The sequence below is a fragment of the Podarcis muralis genome, chromosome Z (assembly GCF_964188315.1).
Source record: "Podarcis muralis chromosome Z, rPodMur119.hap1.1, whole genome shotgun sequence".
NCBI classification, from domain to species: domain Eukaryota; kingdom Metazoa; phylum Chordata; class Lepidosauria; order Squamata; family Lacertidae; genus Podarcis; species Podarcis muralis.
The window spans coordinates 29591387-29614606 of NC_135673.1; the positions used below are offsets into that span (position 1 = coordinate 29591387).

The 23220-nt window shown below is 40.7% G+C and overlaps 1 protein-coding gene across 2 annotated transcripts in view; it reads right to left on the minus strand.

The window, feature by feature from the left end:
* The window catches only part of RPS6KA6 (ribosomal protein S6 kinase A6), a 59716-nt gene extending 38329 nt beyond the window's left edge, over positions 1-21387 (minus strand). Inside the window, exons 1-3 of one of the 2 annotated variants that reach the window (XM_028715941.2) lie at positions 20663-21387; positions 8691-8750; positions 1238-1354 (exon numbers count right to left, since the gene is read on the minus strand). In XM_028715941.2, coding sequence (XP_028571774.2) covers positions 1238-1354; positions 8691-8750; positions 20663-20836 — 351 coding nt within the window. In that variant the 5' untranslated portion in view covers positions 20837-21387. Of the gene's footprint in view, positions 1-1237; positions 1355-8690; positions 8751-20622; positions 20642-20662 lie in introns of those variants that run through there. The other variant, XM_028715942.2, reaches the window with a different exon arrangement.
* Positions 21388-23220: the final 1833 nt, after the last annotated feature.

The window sequence follows — 23220 nt, forward strand, 5'->3', positions numbered from 1 at the left end:
CTTTAAATTATTTGCAAACCTGTAAAATTTGCCAGTTTGACTTCTTCCCAGGTGCTCTAGAATATATGAAAGCTCCCACTCTTAATTCATTTACTCTGATACTGGTGCAGAGGCTAACTATGTCAAGTCACACCATGCTTAAAAAAGATTATGAACTACCCTTAGCCCCCTTCCCCCAACTTTACTTTCATTTTTATAACCTAGGCATGCTATTTCAGTCCAAGTGTTTTAGCTGAAACTAGTTAGCAAACCAACTTTCAATAATAGCTGTAAACTGTCATTTGGATCTAACAGCTGGTAACAAAACTGCTGATTCAGATGTAACACTTAACCATAGTTAACAATGAAACATAGCGGGAAGGAAAGTATAAAATAGCAGTGGATAACCTTTGACCCATAAGGCACTGATGAACTTCCAAGTCCCATCAGCCCTAGCAGGCATGGCCAATGACAAGGGATAATAGGAATTGTAGTTCAGCAAAATCTGCTGAGTCCCTATGCCTGATATAAAAGAAGATGATATAAGCGGGAAGGGAACACTCCTGATCCTCTAACCATTGATTGGTTAACTTCTGCATTAGGCCTATAAATAATATAATCAATTTTCAAATTGTTATAAAATGTTAATATCATATAAAAATATTTCCACACCACCCAATTTTGAATTTTCAGTGTAAAACTTATCTATAAGTGAAACTGCTAATGAAAAATAAAAATGCATTATTTAAGTTGTGTTGAATCTAACAACTCATTCCACAAACACGCACATTTTAGTGTTTTAATAGTAGTGGAGATGAATACACATCCGTTTAAGGGTCACTTTCATAGCTTTCCAATTATTAGTTATATGCCACCCATCTGACTGGGCTGGCCCAGCCACTCTGGGCGTCTTCCAACAAATTATAAAACCACAGTAAACATCAATTGTGTTGGCTAATCATTTACGCTCAGTAAATCAAATATGCCTTTTCCATCTTCCACCAAAAGCAATATGTACTGTTTCATCATAAAAATGACTAAAATACTTTCGAAAAGTAAAACGTCTTGTGAAAGCAGTGGAGAAGGTATTAGTGTATGTCCTTTGTAAATTTATTATAATAACTCTCCAACATAGATAGCTCACTATACAGTCATTAAATACAAATCAGGTATGTCTTTAGATGAATGAACAGGACTAGAAATCAAATATGACATGAAATTGCATTATTTAGAATAAACAGTTCTAGTTTTGTCTTACCTTTCCAAATGATCCTTGACCAAGGACTTTAAGTAATTCAAATTGTGCAGGATCTGCTTTTTCACATCCTTCTTTCACATGATGAGTAATAGGTATCTCTTTCACAACTCCTTCATCCTATTCAAATAAAAATGAATAATAACGACCACTGAAATAATAATCTTTACTGCCCCCATCTGTCTACTTTACTGTTTGTGAAGGGGAAATTATTTATAATTTATTATTCATACAATCTACAGCTAGTGCTATAAAAATAAGCTGCTCTGCCCATAGATGTATAATCATAAACAATATACCACTGCCACCTATCAGAAGCCCTACTACAAATTATCCAAAAAGTGAGGATGGGTGATGGGTTGAATGTTAGCCAACAAACTGAAGCTGAATCCTGAAAAGACAGGAGTGTTATATGTTCAAATTTCTGATGTCGAGAAGGAGAGAAAACAGCCTGTTCTGGATGAGGTTGCACTCCCCTGGAAGGAGCATGTTCGTAGCCTAGGACTATTCCTAGATCCAGCATTGTCACTTGAGGCCCTTGGTGGCTGGGTTTGCCTATTTTCAGCTACAACTGATTTGCCAGCTACAGCCTCTTTTGGACAGAGATTATTTGGTCACTGTACTCCATGCTCTGGGAAATTCCAGTGTGCTCTACATGAGGCTGCTGAAGTAAACTTCAACTAGTCCAAAATGCATTGCCCAAAGTATTGGCTGGGGTTGCTTTTAGAGCACATATGATCTATATAACCCCTTGTTTTAAAATAGCTGCCTGGGCCACCAGTTCATTACCAGGCTCAAGGTGCTCATTTTAGTATTTAAGCCCAAAAAAACATGGGCTCCAAATATCTGAAAGACCGCTTCCTTCCTTACAAACCCGCTTGGTTGTTAAGATCAGCGGGGGGGGGGGGGGGGGCCTTGGTAGTTACACTTCCTGCAAAAGTTTGGTTGCCAATGGCCTAGGAGAGGGCATTCATTCCCTGTGGCATCCACTTAGTGGTAGAATTCCCTCCCCATGGAGGTATGTCTGGCCTCTTCACTATACAACTGTTCAGGAATACTGATGACACACCTCTTTACCCCATGGCCTTTGGCACCTGAGATTCATGTTTACAGAAACCCACCTATTCTGGTGAATGTAGAATGTTTTAATTGTTTTTAATTCCGAATTTCAAAGTGTTGTAACACACCCTGAGACCTGCTGGTGAAGAGCAGTGATAAATAATATTTAAATAATAATAATAATGGGAAGGACAATTCAGGCCTCTATGATCCTTTCATAGTAGACTGTTCCTTTTTCTGTTGAAAAGCTCCTGTTTTTAGGAAACCACTGAGTGGGGAGGATACTGCAGGCAATAGTTACAACATTGTCCAAGTCCTCTCAGAGACATAGTCTCTAGCAGATCCTTATACTGGTTGTGAGGAAGCAACAAGATTATCAGACCTTGAGAGTAATTCATTGTCTACAAACAGAAAATAAATGCTTAGGATATGAAGCATGTTGCATGTTTTATCAACATAAAATTACAAATCACTGTGCAAGGTAGTGTAAGTTTGGGACTATGGGTAAAATGTTGCTTAAATGGGTAAAATGTTTGACAAAGTGTTTACAGTTTAAGTAGGCTAAGTGGTTAGAAGTTAGGTGTGAAACGAGGTGAATAAAACAGAGATGACAGTCTCATAGTCATGGGGGAAGGAGAAGGCTAGGAATGCCTTTCACCACTTTCCTCTGGTTTGCCAACTACAGCTGTTCCTGGACAAGGATAGCTTAACCACTGTCGTCCACACATTGGCAGCTTCACGGCTAGATTACTTTAATAGGTTCTATATGGGGCTGCCCTTGGGTCTGATTCAGCAGCTCCAGCTGGTGCAGAATGCTAGTATTTAGTTTATTTGGTCTGCCATCTTGATTCAACATGGCACTTGGTGTCTAAACATAGGAAGTCTGCCTCTTCCACCTTGGGAATCCTCATGCCAAGTTCAGTGAAAATATTTTCAGAGGCATCCAAAACTGCATAGGTTGCAACTGTCCTGCCAAATTTGGCAATGCTATCTTCAGAGCCATCCAAATTAGTACTGGTTGGAACTATTGGTTCAAATTTGGCAAAGTCATGGTAAACTGGGTAACAATATCTTCAGAGGCATACAAATGGATGCTTAATGCCAAATTGGGCAAAATCACACCAGTCATGTTTCTGTCCAGCATCTTGATTCAGAATGACAGCCAGAAGCTCCACGTTAACAAAAATTGCTGTCCCAACCTCAGGAACCTTCATGCCAAGTTTGAATCAGTGCAGTTTGTACCAGTCATACGAAAAATCAGACAAAGTCGTGCCCAAGTCACGTTTTGGACTATCATCCTAATTTGAAAGTGCATCTAGTGTTCCAAGGTTGATAAAAAAAATAGCTGCTCCCACGTCAGGAACAATTGTGCCAAGAATGAAATTGGTGCAGTTTGCACCCACTGCACTGAAAATCCAGTGAAGTTACACCAAAATCATGTTTCAAGCTGTCATCTTGATTCAAAATGGCATCCAGTGTTCCAACATCAACAAAAACCACCACCCTCACCTCAGAAGCCTTCATGGTTTAGCAATAATAGCTCAAGAGGCATCTGCATGGAGAATAAACAAACCACTTTCCAAAATATATAGTAGATAATGAATATATACAATGTTCTCAGACATTTACTGCTTGAATTTCAAAAGATGGTATTAATCAACAAAGCAAGTTATTACCTCAATATGCATAAAACACCTTAGACACCTCAGTATCTGAATAACTGTTCCAGTTCCTCACAGTGATGAGAAATATAGAAAATAAAAGGCTTACATTTTCAAAACTGAATATTTAAGATGTGTAACAACAAATCTGCTTTGTTTTTAAAGAACTCAGTTTCTTCCAACAATGCACTGAAGATATAAACACCACTAAGAACTTCAATTGTATATAAATGCTGACATCAGAGCCTCCATCTTTCCCTCACATAAGATTAGAAGGCATCTAAGTACTGTCCTGACACATATTAAAAATTCATCCCTCCTTTTCTTAAGGAAAAAACTGTTAAAATGCTAGCATTCATGTTGCCTAGTGACAGAAAAAACAGAAGTCATATCAATAAGCTCTAATAAAATCTTTAATAGCTACTAGTCACGTTTTGGACTATCATCCTAATTTGAAAGTGCATCTAGTGTTCCAAGGTTGATAAAAAAAATAGCTGCTCCCACGTCAGGAACAATTGTGCCAAGAATGAAATTGGTGCAGTTTGCACCCACTGCACTGAAAATCCAGTGAAGTTACACCAAAGTCATGTTTCAGCTGTCATCTTGATTCAAAATGGCATCCAGTGTTCCAACATCAACAAAAACCACCACCCTCACCTCACAAGACATTCAACAATGCTGTTTTCATATTTCAATAAACTGGAACATTTGCATGAAAAACCATTTTAGTCATTCATCTGTTTCTATTTTCTTCTTCCACCTTAAGTTACTATCCTATGACATCACAATTTGTTTCTGTGGAACTTGGCAACAGTCATTAAATAAGAATTCAACAGGAAAAAGCAATCATACAATTGTCCATGGAATAGTCTCCTGTAATATAAATCCAAGGTCCTGGCTGAGTAATTTTAGATCCCATGTGCTATTCAGTTATATTCATTAATTTGAAAAAACTACATTCAGTGTATCCTAAGAATTGAGTAGCAACCACGTAATGTAACAAAAGAAAAGAACTTGGTCACTCAACAGCTGTTCAGTGTGGGCAGCAGCAAAAGAAGCAGAGCATAAGTATCAGGGAGAGAAACCAGGTTTTATCAACAGTATAGTGCTCTCAATCACTTTACTTCTGTTTCAGATTTAGCCTTCTGCACATTTTGTTCCTTGGACTACAGCTCTTTAAACCTCTGTTGTCTTCTACTTTCTTCCTGTTATTGTAGTCCTATCTTCATCTACCTACAAGTTTGATCTGCTAAAGCCAACTTCCTTTAGTTTCTCTACTCCAGCCCCTTAATTAAGATGTCACAATCCAAAACATCTGCAACATAAATGAAGGTCCAGGGGGGTAGTCCAGAATATTGTACCAATTCTGCTGCAGGTTGTCAAGCTGGTCCCACAGTACTATTACTTCTTCTTCTTCCTCCACCCTGACTTTAAAGCCAAAAAAATCAGATCACACAACCACCATCACAGCCAAAGTTGAGCAACCAAGCTATGAACAAGTCATCCATCCTTTTCAGGTCCTGATTTGAAGAACTTGCTCTGTCTGCCCTATGATCTATAAACACCAACCTCACTCACTGTTTCCTTGAATACTCATTGTTATGTAATTTAGAACTGCATGTGGTATTTTATTGCTTGTAAAATAAAGTATCAGGTATGAATATTATGGTGCGTGTGTTTTTAATGCAGATACTCTCCTTGCCTAAACTAAGACTTCTTCCGTTTTAAAATGAAGCACACTACTAATAAGCAGGAGTCCGCAGCTTAATAAAGGCAGCAACAATTTTGCACTGAGGTTCCATTCCTGGCCCCCACACGTATCAGCAGAACATGGATAAGCACCTCCTGCCCCTATTCAGCCCTCATTTTGCCTTCTTCCAGGTCCAAAAGGACCTGTGCATTGGCAGTCACACATCAATTGGACACACCTAAAATGGTTGCTGCCTCTATCACACTGCTTCAGTAACAAAAGAAGCCACAACTAGCAGAAGCCACCTTCTAACAAAGGTGAGACAATAGTTCCGTCAGATCTAGAGTCCACAATCCTAGGACTACTTGGCACCTGGCCCTGTCCTCCAAAGCTCTTATTTTCCCACTTCTTTCCTGTTCATGCAGCCTTTTATATTACCCAGGCTTTACATCAGCTCCTATACAGCCCGCTGCCAAGTGGACTCCACTTCCTTTAGTTACTCTATTCTTGACTCCAGTTCCTCTCCATCCCCAGCATAGAACTATTCCTCAATTCTAGACTTCTTCAGAGTTGCCTTTCACCTAAATTTAGCTATCTCTTTTACACTTTGTAACAAAGCACTCTTGGCTACAACAGCAAGCTGCTTATCAAAAAGCAGGACTGAATCAAAAATAACTCCCAGGTTCCAAAGCAGTTCCAGTGGGGAGATTACAGCCCCATAAATTATAGGAAGATCTATCATCACTTCTTACTTGTCTGAATTCAACTTCAATCTGTTACCCCTCTTCCACTTGACCATAGCTTCTGGACACTGATTTAGGACAAAGACAACAGCATTTGGAAACTTAGTAACTTAAATTTAGAGCTGGATGTCATCAGCATATTTGATTAAGACTGTTGTAAAACCACTAATGAAGAAACTCTCTTCAAACCTTGAAGATTTTAACCAATCATCAGCTGGTCAAAAATACCCACAAATCACCTTCTTAGGCAAGCTACTTGAGCAAGAGGATGAAACTGATTGTCTCGTTTCATTTCAGTCTAGTTCTAGGCTTGTTCTTGGCACAGAAACTGCCCTAGCCAACCTAATGGATAACATATGCCAGGATAAGGGAAGTGCTTCCAGAGGAAACAAAGTACTGACAGTTATTTATAAAGCACTTCACAACACTAGGCACCTACTGGAATGGCCCCTCACCCACCAAATACCCTGTTGGAATGATTCCAGAGATAGGGGAAGGCAGGCAAAGACCAGCTCCAGGGCTGGGCTGCTCTTATTTTAAGCTTGTGTGGCTTTTAACGTATTAATTACATTTTATTAATATTGAAAACTGGACTGGGGACATGTCTCAAATATTCTCTATCTCCAGTCAGACACAGAAATCTTTTTCTGCCTTTGTCCATGTTTCAATGCCTTCCAAACTAACAACTTCCCTTCCCTTCACAAAATATGCACTGTAAGGATTCTGTGTTGCCTCAGCAATCATAATGTTTGTAAATGATATTTCATGCCATCACATCATCTGAGCCAATCTGTGTATTGCCACCAAGTGCAAATAAGGTATACTGCCAGACATTAGAGGAATGGGGAATATGAAACATCCCCTACAACAGTCTTCCCTAACCTGGTCCCCTTCAGATGTTGCTGGACTATAACTACCATCATCCCTGACCATTGAAAAAGCTAGCCAGGCTGATGGAAAGACACCAGGTTGAGGAATCCTGCTCTTAATGTATGCAATACTCAGAATCATGTGTGCCTAATATCCAAGATAGCACTCATTGCCTAATATCCAAGATAACACCCAGGCTGTGCATTCCACAGATTGCTTATGTAGTCACTATATATAGCACTAATATATAAACCAAAGAAGAAGCCAACTAATAAAAAAGAATTAGACCCAATAGCACATCACTCAGATGCCAGTACTGATGTTAGAGACCTAGAAGTTTTGCTTACAGGTCAAGCATTAGAAAACAAAAAACTGGATCCCCTGAGAAAGAATTTGGAAATTATTTAAGGCATCAGAACTTTACTATATGATTATCAGTCAAATGAAAATCAGAGCAAAGTAACACCACACAGAAAGTCTAAGGAAATTAAATACAATCCAGAACACTGTTTGTATACCTTTACTGGACAGAATGCCTATAAAATTAACATATTTGCCATAAACACACTTGAATCTATTTCAGGCTGGCTGGTACTGCTCAAAAGTAATTTAAACATCAGAAAAAGTGGTGGTGATGATGATGATGGTGATTCATTTATTTATACCTCACCTTTTTCCCTGGCGGGACTCAAGGCAGCTTACAGATAAAAACAAAGGCCACTAAAAACATAGTGTCTTATGATAAAACATTTTAAGAACTATTTTTTTCTTTCAACCAGGCTTGTAACTAGCACCATCTAAATTGCCTATGGCAAATAAGCATGGTTCCATTCCAAGTGATCAGGAAGAGCTTTGCATAACAGGCCCTCTCCATTTGTTAAGGCTATAAATGACTAACCAGCACATGTAAGCAGGCAGGCAAAAAATAGTTCTGTGAACTATTAAGTATTAAGCATTTATTTTCAAGACTGCTTTCAGTAACAATAAAAATAGATTCTAAAAATTATAATAATTTGTAGTTACTTCTTCCTTCTGAAACAAAATGTCATTCAGGCTGCCTGCTGCCAGTATACGGCTTTCCTCACCCAAACAAGCATCAGATATGTATCCAACACATATGGAACAAAAATTCATTAAAAATACTACTTGATTTGCATCAATACTGCAAATCTTGAAAGTCAAACTATTTCAAGCAAGGTTACATATCATCTATGTGCATCACCTATGTCATACACTCGGGCACGTAGGAAAAAAATCCTGAACTTTTCTACTGAAGAAGCAGGGTAAATTTCTATTACTTCTCTTTTACCTCTCATTTTGTCCTCCAAGTTTTCTCCTAGTTTGGTTCCTAAATAAAGCATCCAAAAGAAAATATGAAACTCAAAATATTTTGATGGCAGTTCCCACCCTTAAGAACTTATGCATGAACTTACTTCATAGGAATATGGTTCTCCTTCCTCCATAGGTTCATCCACCACTCTAATGCCATTCAGCTGCAGAAATAAATGAAAAATGAGGTTTAAACAGAAAACTTGAATAGAATTGCAGAATATATCCAATACAAGTGTACTGGTCATCACATAATCCCTAATTAAATATCTTATTTAATAACCTTTCCAGAACACTGCTCAGAAGGGCAGAAATCTTAACTTCCCCCATTAATTTCAATAATGTACAATTGCCTAACACTCCTCTTAAAAAATGCATGTTTTCTGCAGAGAAAAAGACATAAAGCTGAACAACCAGAAGTTTCAGATTATTTATACCTCTGGGTAGTATAAATACTTTAGATAATGTCAAATGGGTATTTTTAAAATTAAAACACCAATTAGTACGGATTCCTGTTCTGGAATTATAGTTGGAACCTGATTTATTTTTTGTTTTGTTTTTCTTTTTAATCAATTACTTAAATTGCCTTGATTTAAAAGTCAAATCACCCAATTGACAGTTTTCAAATAGGTAAAGGTCATAAAAAGGGGAAATAACTGTCCGTCCATACGGCTTCTATGGTTCAAACTAGAAGAAGGAAATTTATTAAGAAGCATTAGAAAAATTATTAAAAGTTCAACAGCTAAGGAAGAATATGGCTTTCAATGAGTAATCATGTATGCATGTTTTGTAACAGAACTGCCTGTTTGAAAGCAAGATAATTAGCAAGATGGCTCAGAGGGGTCTGCCTCTACGAAGGAAACTGCCCTATACAGAGTTAGATCATTGGTTTATCTAGTTCAGTATTGTCCACACTGACTAGCAGAGGATTTCCAAAGCTTTTGATTGAGTTTCTCCCAGCCTCACCTGGAGACACAAGGAGCTGAACCAGGGATCTTCTGCACGCAAAGCAGATCTACAGCAGTTCTCTACTAAATCTAATTTTATTACAATTGCCTCCATTTAATAAGAGCCGTAACTGTGCTAAGTTACGAGTTGCTAAATTTGATTAAACAGTTGAATCATACAAACAAGGATATGCACTTGCTCCGACATGTAGAATAGTAATAATTAAAAACTGGAAAAACCTGCTAAAGACAATTATTCATTTTGCTATATTAATTACCAAACAAGTCACCCTCCTGTGGTGTGCATACATATATATCATTACAACAAAACTACAAAACTTCCTGAGAAGTTCTTCCCCATTTTATCCTCATAACAACCCTGAGAGGCAGCATAGGATAACAGATAGCAATTTGCCTATGGGACTGAATGGCTATTTGAACTCTTTTGTCAAATGTTTTTCCAATGGAAAATTATAGAATTTAATACACTTACAAAAGAGAAGATATATATTACTTGGAAAATTATTTCCACTGCAAGAAAAAAAGGGAGACTCTTCTCATTCAGCCAATCTGGATTCAGTCCCAGCATCAGCAGTCAACACAGAGGGCACCTGCTGAAGCCCACTGCTGAGTCAGTCAGCTACTGCTCTCTGTGGAAGCTGTGGCCAGGCTGAATTCCCAGTTGAGCAGCAATAATACACAGACAATTTCCCACTACAAGGCATTCCTGGCGCCTGTGCTCAGACCATATCTGAAGCTCTGTGTGGCTTCCTGTACTAAGATATTGAGTTTGAGTGTTGCTGGGAACAGGAGATTGCAATCTGTTGCACAAATCCTCAGCGGGATTTGTAAGGATCTTGCCTGCCTCCTTCTCAAAAAACGGTGTAAGTCTATTTAGACTCTAAGTTTACTTCATTGAATCCTTCTCACACTTTCAGTTTAGTAAAGTGTAGAATGTGTTATGCTATAGCAAAGATAACTTTGTTCAGTTCACACATAGAGCATTGTCTCCCAGGTAGCACTGTTAATCTTAGATCTAGTTTTAAAAGTGCCCAAAGGCAAACTTGGAAAATACATGGCCATGCCACACTTTCAATAAGGTAAAAGCAAATACAGGAATCATATAGACTTCCCAAAGTATACTGGTGAGTAAGAAGGGCACTTAGTTTCTCCTGCACCTGCAAAGTCTTCCTTGCAAATGCATTCCAGCATTAAAACAGAAAGACTGTGTTGAGAACCAAACGTTTTTCTTGTAACATCTAGTTGGCCCTAAACTTTGACTTCATTTAAAGAAGGGGAGAATACTTCAAACAGTGCTTTTGAGAAACACGTTAAGGCAACTCCTGCAGTCCCACTTCAGATGAAACAGGAGTATAGAGACTGCCTTAAAACACTTCTCAAAAGTGCAGTTTGTGCACTTCTCTGGCAAGACCATACATGGACAGCAGCACAGTTACCACTGCTGCTCAGCCAACTGCTGGAGAAGTGTAGGAACTGCTTCAAACAGTGCTTTTGAAAAGCATTTTAATCCCCACCCTTCAGCAGATAAGTGGAGAGTAAATCCTTCTGCCTTGCCCATGCAAGCTTGTTCCCTGCTGGGAGCAGGGCATGCAGCCAAAGCAAAATTAAACCCTGACCTCCCACCCATCAGCTAACATCATCAGTCACATCAGTGGATGGGCATGGTTAAGGGAAATGGTCTTTCAGGTCAAGATTGGTTCATAGACCAGAGGTTCCTCACCCTTGCCTTAGGAGGTCTGCTCAGCAAGTATGCTTTGTCTTGCAGCCACCACCAACTGATCTGAACAGCTTCAAAAGCATCAGCAGTTAATTTCTACTGAAAGAAGTTAAATACATTCACTGCATTCTAATATCTGGATTTGGTTGCTCGAATATTACTTTTCAATCTCAAACAACTAACTTCATTATCAACACAGACATAACAAAGTTATCATGTAAACCAAGTCCACTATTTGATTATTATTTTCAACAAAAGCTTAATATTCAAAGCACCATTCAATCACCACAAAGAACAAATTAAATGCTTGCTATCAATAAAACAGCAAGTCTCAAAAGCCTCTTGTGTTTACGTTCACACGTAAAGCAATTAAGCATTTACCTAAAATAAAATACCTTTCTGCAGATGCCAGCCCAATCTACCCTGTAAGTAGTAGCAGCTTATATAAATTTTGATTATTCTTACTAAATATGTTTTAAATAATCTATTTTATATACATTAAATTTCTTCTTGCACAACAAAAAATCATTTCTTGTTTTGAAACCCTAAATCCATTGATACATTAGCTCCCCAATAAAGACACATTTCCAGCAAACTGAAAAGTTAGGGCAATTGTTTTTCAATGCAGAGACAAACAAGGGGCTAGTGAAAACAAATACTCATATGGAAGAGAGAGTTCTGCAACATTAATTGAACATCCCCCCTCCTCATATTGGGGTCCATAAACTGAGTTTGAATTCTGGAAAGACGGAGGCATGGTGAGTGGCTCCTCGATCTGAGAAATAGTCAGTTGTCTGTATTGAATTGGTTCAACTCCCTCTGGTGGAGCAGGTGCACAGTCTGGGGGTACTCTCTCACTTCTAGGCCTCTAAAATATGTATCATGTATGTGGGGGGTGGGGACGTACTGTACTATGAAACTAATGAAGCTTAAGCTTCAGGGCCCCTAATCTCAGAAGGGCCCCTGAAACAACTTTAGTCCACATTGCTTTAAAAAAATGGCCTAGTAGACCCAATTTTTGCTGCACGACTCAAATTGAATTTTTTTTTTATGTATATATTTCAACAATCTCAAGGTTTGAGAGTCAACAGCACAGATGTTTTGAAGGAGTTGTGATCTATCATAGAACAACCCCATTGAAGAAGATAATAGATTTTTAAAAGTTTAAGTGAGGTATGGAGAACCTTTGACCCTCCAGATGTTGCTGAACTACAACTCCCAACAGCCCCAGCAAGCATGGTCAATGGACTAGGATGATGGGAGCTGTAGTTCAGCAACTAAGTTTCCCCACACCTGTTCTAGGTACACAATGTCAACAGGATGACCTATATCTATATGCCTGCGGACACTCTGTATACTTTCTTTTACAAATCCTGCACTGGACAGGATTGTGTTGTTGCTAACACAAACTGGGAATCAATGGGGTAAGTAACAACAGGTCAGATTTAGACAAGACCCAAAACTCAGAACTACACTGCCTGAAAATAGGTATAACACATGGACTTCAGATTTAGACAAGACCCAAAACTCAGAACTACATTGCCTGAAAATAGGTATAACACATGGACTTCAGTGTGAGCTTGAGTGTCACTATGGCTTCATCAAAGTTTTTTTCAAAAGCTTGAGAAAACCTTTCTTCAAAAGCTTTAGAAAACTATGGTTGTTGCACTTTTTAACCTAGCTCCACAAAATTCCCACCACTCTAGAATTTTATTGGAAGGGGCAAAGCATAACCACCAAATATTGTCCACCAATATTTTGGACCGGGGGAGAAGAGAATAAGTAATGCAAGTATTGTACCCCTTCCCTGGTTGAATCATTAAGGCTTTCAAAGGTGCTTCCCCTTGGCTTTAATCAACCAATACCTGGGATAGCACTGTGGCTCCCAGCCAGAGGGAATAAGTGAGGTAGTTTGCCTCTTGCTGCTTGTATAGGGGCAACTAATGCTTGCTCTAATATTCACCTATGATGCTGCAGCAACTTTTTCCCAATCTAGTCTAACTTTAGTCAAATTAATTTTTTCAGCATTTAATGAATTTAAAAGTTGGCAATAGAAGAAGTGGCTGCCCTTTTCCCCCTTCTTCTTCTGGAATTTATTGTAAATATAAATGTCATAATATTTTGGAAAACTATCTGTAAATAACAAATTACAAATCTAGTAAATAAGATATATAGAAGGTTGAACTGTGAAATGATAGGTTTCAAAGATCAAATACTACCTTTCAAATCCCTTTAAACACTATGCTTTTCAGTGGATTTATTTCACACATTCAGCTGCAAGTCCTCATCTTGAGCTATCAAGTAAATTTTCGTGCACATGTGAGACATCGGCCTATAACCATAATAGAAGTTAAAAAAATTTTCCTTCCAGTAGCACCTTAAAGACCAACTAAGTTAGTTCTTGGTATGAGCTTTCGTGTGCATGCACACTTCTTCAGATACACACATCTGATGTGTATCTGATGTGTATCTGAAGAAGTGTGCATGCACACGAAAGCTCATACCAAGAACTAACTTAGTTGGTCTTTAAGGTGCTACTGGAAGGGGGGGGGAAATTGTTTTGACTATGGCAGACCAACACGGCTACCTATCTGTAGCCATAATAGAAGTGTAAAAGATGCACAGGACCTTACCAGTGTCCTTACTGTCACTGTTTAAAAGCAGAAGGTAAATAAATATGTAAAAAGATTTATTTCCCTTTAAAAATATTTCCTCATTTATCCAGAATTCTTTAATTCAGCCCTCATTTTTAATTCAGCCCTTAATTTCAAAAGAGGGCAAATGAACTCTAAAATTACAGCACCTAAGTAAATTTCCAAATATAGAGTTATTACTATTAGACATTTGACACTACCTATGATTGTAAGAGATATAAATTCCTAAAAGTTCTCCTGCGCACACAGAGTACTCTTTGGAAAGTACAACTTTGCCAGGGATGTTCACCATAACTGTGTTCTGTTTTGGTGAACTGTGAACCAAGATAAATGAGAACACTTTCATAAAATTAATCTAAGCAAAGACCATTGTAAAAAGGCTACTAGAAGAATTTATTTCTATCACATAATGAATATAGGGACAAAGTTGATAATCCAAAGATGCACTCTTCTTTCTCACCAATTCAACAATAAGAACACACACAAAAGAGGCATTGAGCTGGCAAAGCAACAGAAAATGCAAGGTTCAATTCATATTCATGACAATATTTGCTGTCTCCAAATCCAACAGCATTGTCCTAAGTAAACATCCTTTTTGTTATGGCTGAATAATTTCATTTCAGGCTACAATGTTAATCTGGCATATGACTTCCTCATAAACTTCAAAGAGTGAAGAATGCATTTCCCACGTACAATTCTAATTTTTAGAAAGTATAAAATAAAAGAAACCAAAATATTAAGTCTTGCCTTAATAATCTACTAAACCAAACTAAACCAAAAAGCGCTCCCTCTCTCTCATGCACACACATCAATTTTACATTTTAAATGCATAATTCTGTCTAACCCCCCCCCCACACACACACACACATACACCTCCAGAATATTACAGGAGGAGCAGTTCCTGTAACAGCACCCACATACCAAATGTGCAACTACTTGTAAAGCTCCATTAATTGTCCAACAGTGATGTCTGAGAATGGACACTGAAAATGTTGCATGTGTACCAAGTTTACAAATATACCATAACTATCTACAGTGATGCTACCTGCAAAACTCCATTACTTTTATGATAGCATCTGAGAATGGACACTGAAAATGTTACAAGTGAATCTTAATCTGTGCTCTGTTAACAAATATACTGTAACTGATTCCAGACATTTCACAATTTTAGCACAGATTCAAAAGAGATGTCATCTGTTTCTTTCTGTATCATACATGTATCTGTTCAACATAAAATTAAGAATCACGACTAATAAATTATTTATAGATTGACTACTTTTAAACCAATGTTAATTTCAAAACATTTCTGGTTGTTTTGATAGTATGCAGAACCTGTACGACAATAGCTGAAGATCCATAAGATTAATTTGACTTACATTTAAATCCTTGATTTTAAAGCAACTAACAATTTGTGGAATATTGACAAGTATTTTTTAACATTTAATCTAAAACTCCCAGATTTGTACATAGTAGTAGCCCCATACTCCTAGTACTTCACTGAAAAATGATCCATTATAAGCGATCTTCTAGCAGGTACCAGTTGGTACCTTTCAAATAGTAAGCAGGATAGTGAAGTTGGAGTGGGGGGGAACAGGAGGTACTGCGGAAACAGCACCTGTTTATGCATGAACATTCTACTAAATTTCTGGGTAGGGGAATACAGTGGTACCTCGGTTTACAAACTTGATCCATTCCGGAAGTCCGTTCTTAAACCGAAACCATTCTTAAACCAAGGCACACTTTCCCTAATGAGGCCTCCTGCTGCGGGACCCTTCCACTGTTCAGATTCCGATCTTAGCCAGAGGTAAAGTTCTCAAAATGGGACGCTATTTCTGGTTTTGCGGAGTTTGTAAACTGAATCATTCTTAAATCGGACTGTTCTTAAACCGTGGTACCTCTGTAAATTAAAACTATGGTTTTCCAAAGACAGATTTCACCAGTAAGACACAGTATTTAAGACATGCTTAGGATAGAGGCAAGCTTGACCTGCTTTTCCTACTGCAAAGTTTTGTCATCAGCTATACCCCCACTGTTCCAGCTTTCAGAGTAGATCATAGTGTACCAGAAAAAAATATTGGGGGGGGGGGCAAGAGCTAGAAGGGCACAACCCTTGCCCACAGAAGTTTCATGCTTTTGCTTCTAGGCGTTGTTGCCACTGCTTAGAAGCCCTGCTTGGCAACTGGATCCTTTGCACATTAGTGTAATGTGTAATTTGGCCCTACACCTGACAAAGTTCAGTGGAGTTTACTTCCACATATGCGTAGGATTGCAGTGTTAGAAGACAGTAATGACTACCGGAGGTGTGACATGCATATTAGTTTTTTGTTCAAATAAGTAACTTAATGAGTTACTTTAGAAGAAGAGGAGTTTGGATTTGATATCCCACTTCATCACTACCTTAAGGAGTCTCAAAGCGGCTAACAATCTCCTTTTCCTTCCACCCCCACAACAAACACTCTGCGAGGTGAGTGAGGCTGAGAGACTTCAGAGAAGTGCAACTAGCCCAATGTCACCCAGCAGCTGCATGTGGAGGAGCGGGGATGCAAACCCAGTTCACCAGATTACAAGTCTACTGCTCTTAACCACTACACCACACTGGCACCTAACAATATGCTACTTTGCACACAGGTTCTTTAAAAGAAGGCTAAAGTTGTTGTTTTTAAACAAATGCTGCTATGTTGTATTTTAACAATTTTGAGTATAAACACCAATCTTGTTTTTATTTAGATACTCAATAATGAATTTTATTATAGTATTTTCCTAAATTACTAGGGCACATACACCATGAGGGGAGTGGGTGGCGCTGTGATCTAAAGCACTGAGCCTCTTGGGCTTGCTGATCAGAAGGTCGGTGGTTTGAATCCGCATGATGGGGTGATCTCCTGTTGCTTTGTCATAGCTTCTGCTAACCTAGCAGTTCGAAAGCACACCAGTGCAAGCAGATAAATAGGTATCATTGAGGCGGGAAGGTATACGGTGTTTCCGCATGCACTGGCACTCGTCATGGTGTACTGTTGTGCGAGAAGCAGTTTAGTTATGCTGGCCACATGACTCGGAAAGCTGTCTGTGGACAAATGCTGGCTCCCTCAGCCTAAAAAGTGAGAAGAGCGCCCACAACCCCATAGTTGCCTTTGGCTAGACTTGACCATCCTGGGGTCCTTGATCTTTACCTTTTTTTACAGACCATGATTAAGGATTCAATCACAGAAATATTTCAAAGTGTATACTGCTATAATAGAGAATTGCACAGCAATTACAGTGCTCAGGCACAGCACTATGGACACATAAACAGCGAAGGTATAAAACACCAAGGATACAATCCTGCACAGTCATGCTGCTTAACTCCCACTGATTTCAATCCTATGCACACTTACTTTAGAGTTCAGCCCCATAATCTGTATGACTTACTTCCATGTATAGAATCTGGTGTTATTTAAATCTTCCTACCTCACAGAGTAATAAACTTTCAATTTATAGTCTCATACATTTACAACATAAAAAAATATCATCTTGAGCAATGAAGGAGTTCTTCTAATAGAAGTGGACCAATAAAAACACTTGAAGAGCAACCAGAGACTAGTCTGACCAGTTTTGAAACAGTATTTAGATAAGAATGTTCATTAACATAGCATATAAATTTGCATTTGCCTATTTTTTTTATTTATTAAATTTATATACTGCTCTGCATCCGATCTCAGGGCTGTTCACAAGATAAAAATACAGGATAAAAGAACAAAATAAATAGTTAAAACAAAAACCCTCCCTACAAACACATATATTCAACTCTCTTCTGCCAATCTCAGGAACATGGGGTCTAGCACAAAGTTTCTATATTCAATGGTATTCTGTACTAGAATATTATTACTTGCACAATGTGATTTTTTTTTTAACTCACACTATGCACTCAATTTCCAGCAATAGCTACATTAGGACTAAGGAGATTCCAAAAGCTGCTGCTTATTTTTTTTACCATGAAACTGCTGAGTATCTTTTTTTTTTCAAAAAAGTGTTCCGACATTGTTGAAACTATCAATTTTAATGCATCTAGAATGTTTGTTTAATGACACTTCTGATGGTGCCTGGGACAAAGGGAAAAGTCAGTCAGACTGCTAAAATTAAGCCACTGAAAGCCAAACAAAAGCCATTCTGACAAAAGCTGTTACAACTGGTAGAATGTAAAAGATCCTGACATCAAACAGTATTTGATAACATCCTGGCAATGTTAGTATACGATATAGAAGTTGGGCATACCACTTTACAGAGAACATTTTATTCATCTGAACAATACTTTGAAGACTCTAACCTTGTACAGTGGTACCACGGGTTAAGAACTTAATTCATTCTGCAGGTCCGTTCTTAACCTGAAACTGTTCTTGAAACCTGAAGCACTTTAACTAATGGGGCCTCCCGCTGCCACCGCACCACAATTTCTGTTCTCATCCTGAAGCAAAGTTCTTAACCTGCGGTACTATTTCTGGGTTAGCAGACTCTGTAACCTGAAGCTTCTGTAACCTGAAGCGTCTGTAACCCGAGGTACCACTGTACAAGCTGTTTTCCATAATAAATGAGCCCTTGAGAGAATAAAAGGTTTACCAGCTTCTCCTTGGCTTAGAAACAGTTACTACATAGGTTCTTAGATCCTCTAAGGACAAATAAGGCTCAAAGTGTAGGTGGTTTATAAGGATAAAGAAGAAGCTGAAAGATGGGACAACTGAATGACTTTTAAGCTGAACCAGTCTTAAAGAGATGTTTAAGGAGTGGGGGCTTGTTTTGAGTGAAGCTTGGGGTGGGGGGTCAAGACTATGTTTAAGAACACATGATGCAGAACGCTTGCTGAAGCTATGCAGGTCTAAGTCTAATGCACTGCCTCATTGCGAGGCCATCTGGGACCCCCAGAGCTCTATTAACACAGTAATAAATATAGTGAATTGTATTTGAGGTGCTTGAAAGTAGTAAAGCAAAATCAGCTAAGCCAAAAACAGCATGACATCTTCCAAAGCAGATACATCCAGAAAGGGTCATTAGTAATTCCTTATTTTTATTGCTAAGTTTTGCAGAACATTCCTTATGTCTGTTCCCAATTTATGTAGTTGACAGATGTCACCACACCTCTTGTTTTTAAAATGGAATGTTAGCATCACTCCGGTAGGACTGATACAGGAAATATGGCAGGAATCTATAGGTCATTAGGGCTACTTAGAGGAGACACCTCAAGGGCAAAGAGCAGCAGGCTCTTTTGAGAAGTTCAAACAAAATTTGTGGAATGGAAAGGACAATTTGGAGCCTTTCAGAATTAGGATATTAGATGCAAACCATAGCAAGATATTTCAGCAACAAATTCAAAATAGTTCATCTTCTTAAGTCAACAAACACTGAAGCAAAGAGGAGTAACTCACTACTGCACCATGGTAGTAAAAGAGGTAATTTTTGTGAGAGTAAAGTATTAGTTAAGTAAGAACGAACTCAAGAGTCAGTGCCTTGTTGTGAAGGGGAGACAGCTAGCAGGGTAGAGGAATGATGTCTTGATGTCTGGGATTAACTACCAGGAGAACTAGGGTGAACAAAGTAGGAAGTGGTTGTTAATAAAAATAGATGGAGATGGATATAGAAGTGTAGAGTGGAGGCATCTGGCAACTGTTTAGAACCGAGCATCTTTAGGACGCAGAGGTTAATTTGTCAAGGTAAGGATGAAAGACAAACAGATGTGGACAGGATCTGCCTTGGAGAGGAATCTATCTGGTAAAAGTATTTCAGTGAAAAAAAAGTGAAACCTGAGGCAGCAATGGGTAGATGGACAAGAAGAAAATGATAAGGCAATACTTTTTTGAAAACCAAGTGGTTGTAGAAAGGGGGGGGACAGTTTTCAGAGACTTTTGGGTGTCACTGGATCCTGTGCAGTAAAAGAACAGAGACCTGGAATTCGGAGCTAGAGAAAATCGAAAAGAGAAACAAAAGGGAGCAGCTTTCCGTTTCAGGATTCCCTTGCATTCAACTGCATAAAGTGAGTTAGCTCTAAAATTCCCGTTCTCTGATGGGGCTGCTAAATCGACTTTTGAATAAGTCGAGGTTCTCAGTCCTCTCAGGGGGGCAAGGGCAATTAGCAAGGCCGGAGTTAGTGAAAGGGAAAGAGAAGGTGCCAGCCAAGACGGCAGGAAAACGGGCGAGCGGAGGATGCGCGCAAAGAAGAGATAAGAGAATGACAGCGCAAGTTCAGCTGTTGATGGATGGAGGAATCTATAGAGGATTGACAGGAAGGCATGATGGAGAGGGACAGGTCAGAATAACGAAGGTATTGAAAATAAATAAGGGGGCGGCAGGTAAGCAAGCAAAAGGCAAGTTGAAGGACCAGGTGGAGTCAAGGAAGATGGGGGGGGGGGTGGCATGAAAGATACCGTAGGGAACGCATGAAAACGGGGTGGGGGTGTCGATTTGGTGTCACGAAACTCCTCTCACGACCCCGGCCGGCCCCCCCCCCCGCCGGCCCCTTCTCCCTCAGACCCCTCCGGAACCGGTTCCCGCATCCCTGCGGGGAGAGGAGGAGACGAAGCACCGAGGGATGGGAGAACAGCGGCAAGCCGGTACTTTCCCCTCCGCCTCCCTCACTGCCCACCACCGGCAGCGCCACGCACGCCCCCTCCTCTTAAGCCGGCGCTGCCTCTGCCTGCCGCCCGCCCGATCCCCCCTCAGAACCTTTTACCTCAAGTTCCCTCAGAAAACCCAGCCCGGGACTCCCTCACCTCTCCGCCTGGGCTGCTGCTGCTGCCGCCGCCTCCTCCTCCTCCGCCGGAGATCTCCATGAGGCCGGCGGCGGCGGCGGCAGGAGGCGGGGGCGGAGGAGGGCAGGAGGAGGGCTCCGCTTCGGGCTCAGGCTGAGGCTCCTCCGCGCCCTCCGGCGGCGCGAAGGGCACCATGACTGTGTGGCGGCGGCGGCGGCTGTCGTCGTCGTCGTCCTGGTGGCGGCCGCCGCGCTCCTCCTCCACCTCCGCCTCCTCCGCCTCTCCTCCTCGTTCTCGCCCAAGCGGCGCCGCGGCGGGCAGGGACGGGGCAGCCGTTCATGCTCTTCCCCTCCCCTCGTGCTGAGGGGACGGGAAGGAGGAGGAGGAGGGGGAGGGAGAAAGGAGGGAGCTTCGCCCTCCCTCGCTCGCTCGCCTTTCCCCTAGTCAGCCGAAGCCTCCAAGGCTGCTGCGGTTTCGCTCATCGCTCCCAGCCTTTCCATGCAGTGGCCCGTCGAGGAGGAGGAGCTGCTGCTGCTGCTACCCGGGCAGGCGGGGGCGGCTCCGTGTTACGCCGACCTCCCCTCCTCCTCCTCCTCCTCCTAACATGGCGGGAGGAGAAGGCCGTCGCTAAACCGGCGTCTCTGCTTTGGTGGGCTGTTGGGTGAGGGAGGAGTGATGTCAGGCCCGGGTAGAGGAGAATTCCCCCTGCGGGAGGGGGGAGTTGCGAGCATCACGCGTAGGGTGGTGGGAGGGGGTGAGAAGGTAGAGTTGGGGAGGGAGGGGGAGGTGTGGCGTCAGCGATTGCGTGGGCTCGGGGAAAGGTGACGTCGGTGGCGATGACGTCGGCACCCGCCGCTTTTCCACCGCCACCCATCTCGTCTTCCTCTCTCCCCCCCCCCCCCCACCGCACCACCACCGAAATGTGCAACGCTGCTCGGATCAGAGGAGGGAGAGAGATTTGGCTGTTTTAAATAATAAAGGCTATTTTATACTCGAGATGAGTTTTGGGTTGGGTGAAAGGGGTAGCGGGGGGGGGGGGCGACAGAAAAGTAGTGGAAGAACCAATTTCCCTTTTAAAAAAAAAATAAAAAAAATCCAGATGCTATTGAGACAGTCGTGCTGCTGTTGCAACTGAACCACCCTGAAAGGCTGCTGCCGCACAGTAAACCGGTTAGGGCTGCAGCTCCAAACGTTTGCTTCCACCCCCCCTTCAATGTTCCATTTAGTTATTTCGTGGAATTTGCATACCTCTTGACTAAGAAGAAGAAACCTCAAAAAGAATAAAACAATAACATCAATAAAACAGCTGTGACATAATAAAAGAGTGATTAAAAAATAGCTATAAGCTAAGGACCAACCAAGTTAAAACACACCAACGTGCTACATATTTGGGCAGGCTTGCCTAAACAAGAATGTTGGGTTTTGTGTTGTTGTTTTTTAAAAAAACGCAGGCTTCAAAAAGAGTACAGTGAAGGCACCTGTCTGACGTCAATAAGTGCTGCCACACGTAAGGTGGATTTCTTACAAGTGCAGAATGGGTATTATGTGGCACCTGTAGCAGTGCCAGTTCCACAGATCAAAGCAAGTCAGGTATATGGCGTAAGGCAATCTCACACTTAAGCTGCTCCCAAGTTGTTAAAGGTTTTACATACTTGAACTTGGCCCAGTAGCAAGTCAACAACCAGTATAGGTCTCTGAGCACAGGCATTATATGCTGACAAGGTCTCACTCCTGCCAGCAGTTGTGCCACAGCCTTCTGGATCAAGTGCAAAGGAAGCCCCATATGGAGCACATTGTTGTAATCCAATCTTGGATGTAAGCAATGCATGAACTACTGTGGCCAAGCTTTCCCAGTCCAAGGTGCTTCTAGCCTCTGAGGCTGCCTTGGTCTCCAGTGACAAAACTCGATCCAGGCAAACCCCCAGACTGTCAACCTGCTCCTTCAAGGGAAGTGCAACCCTATCCAGAAAAGGCAATTGACCAATTTCTCAGACATGGGAACCACTCACCCACAGTGTCTCTGTCTTGCCAGGATTCAAGTTCAGCTTGTTTTTCCTCATCCATCTCATCACTGTCTCCAAGCACTGGTCTAGGTACTGCATGGCTTCTCCCTGTTCAGATGCTCACTATGCTCCAAAAAGTGGCCTAAATTATATTGAATGAATGCACTTACTAGAGAATGTGCTTACCAAGTCCCAATGAACACAGGAAGCAGATCCTGTAAAATTAAGTTGCAACAAGAATCTTTGACGATTTTGTAGTCTTAAGACAACTACCTCTCTGAAGTAAAAAGTGATGGGTGAAAAGATATATGCAAACTGGGACCTTTCTTCCACACCAGGTTTCAAGGACCTGCTTCTAAGAATGTTCAGAGTGCCTTTCTCCAACACTAAGGCCTGTGTACTTTACTGCTGATTGCAAGGTGGGTAACCAGTAAGACACTGGGCTTAGCGCCACATGCAAAGTTCAGTTTTTGCCACACCATATTATCCCTATCTCCATAAGCTCTTGAAGGGAAATGTGATGTATCACAAGACAAATTTTGTATGCACTGGTTGAAGATATGCACTGGTTGGCTG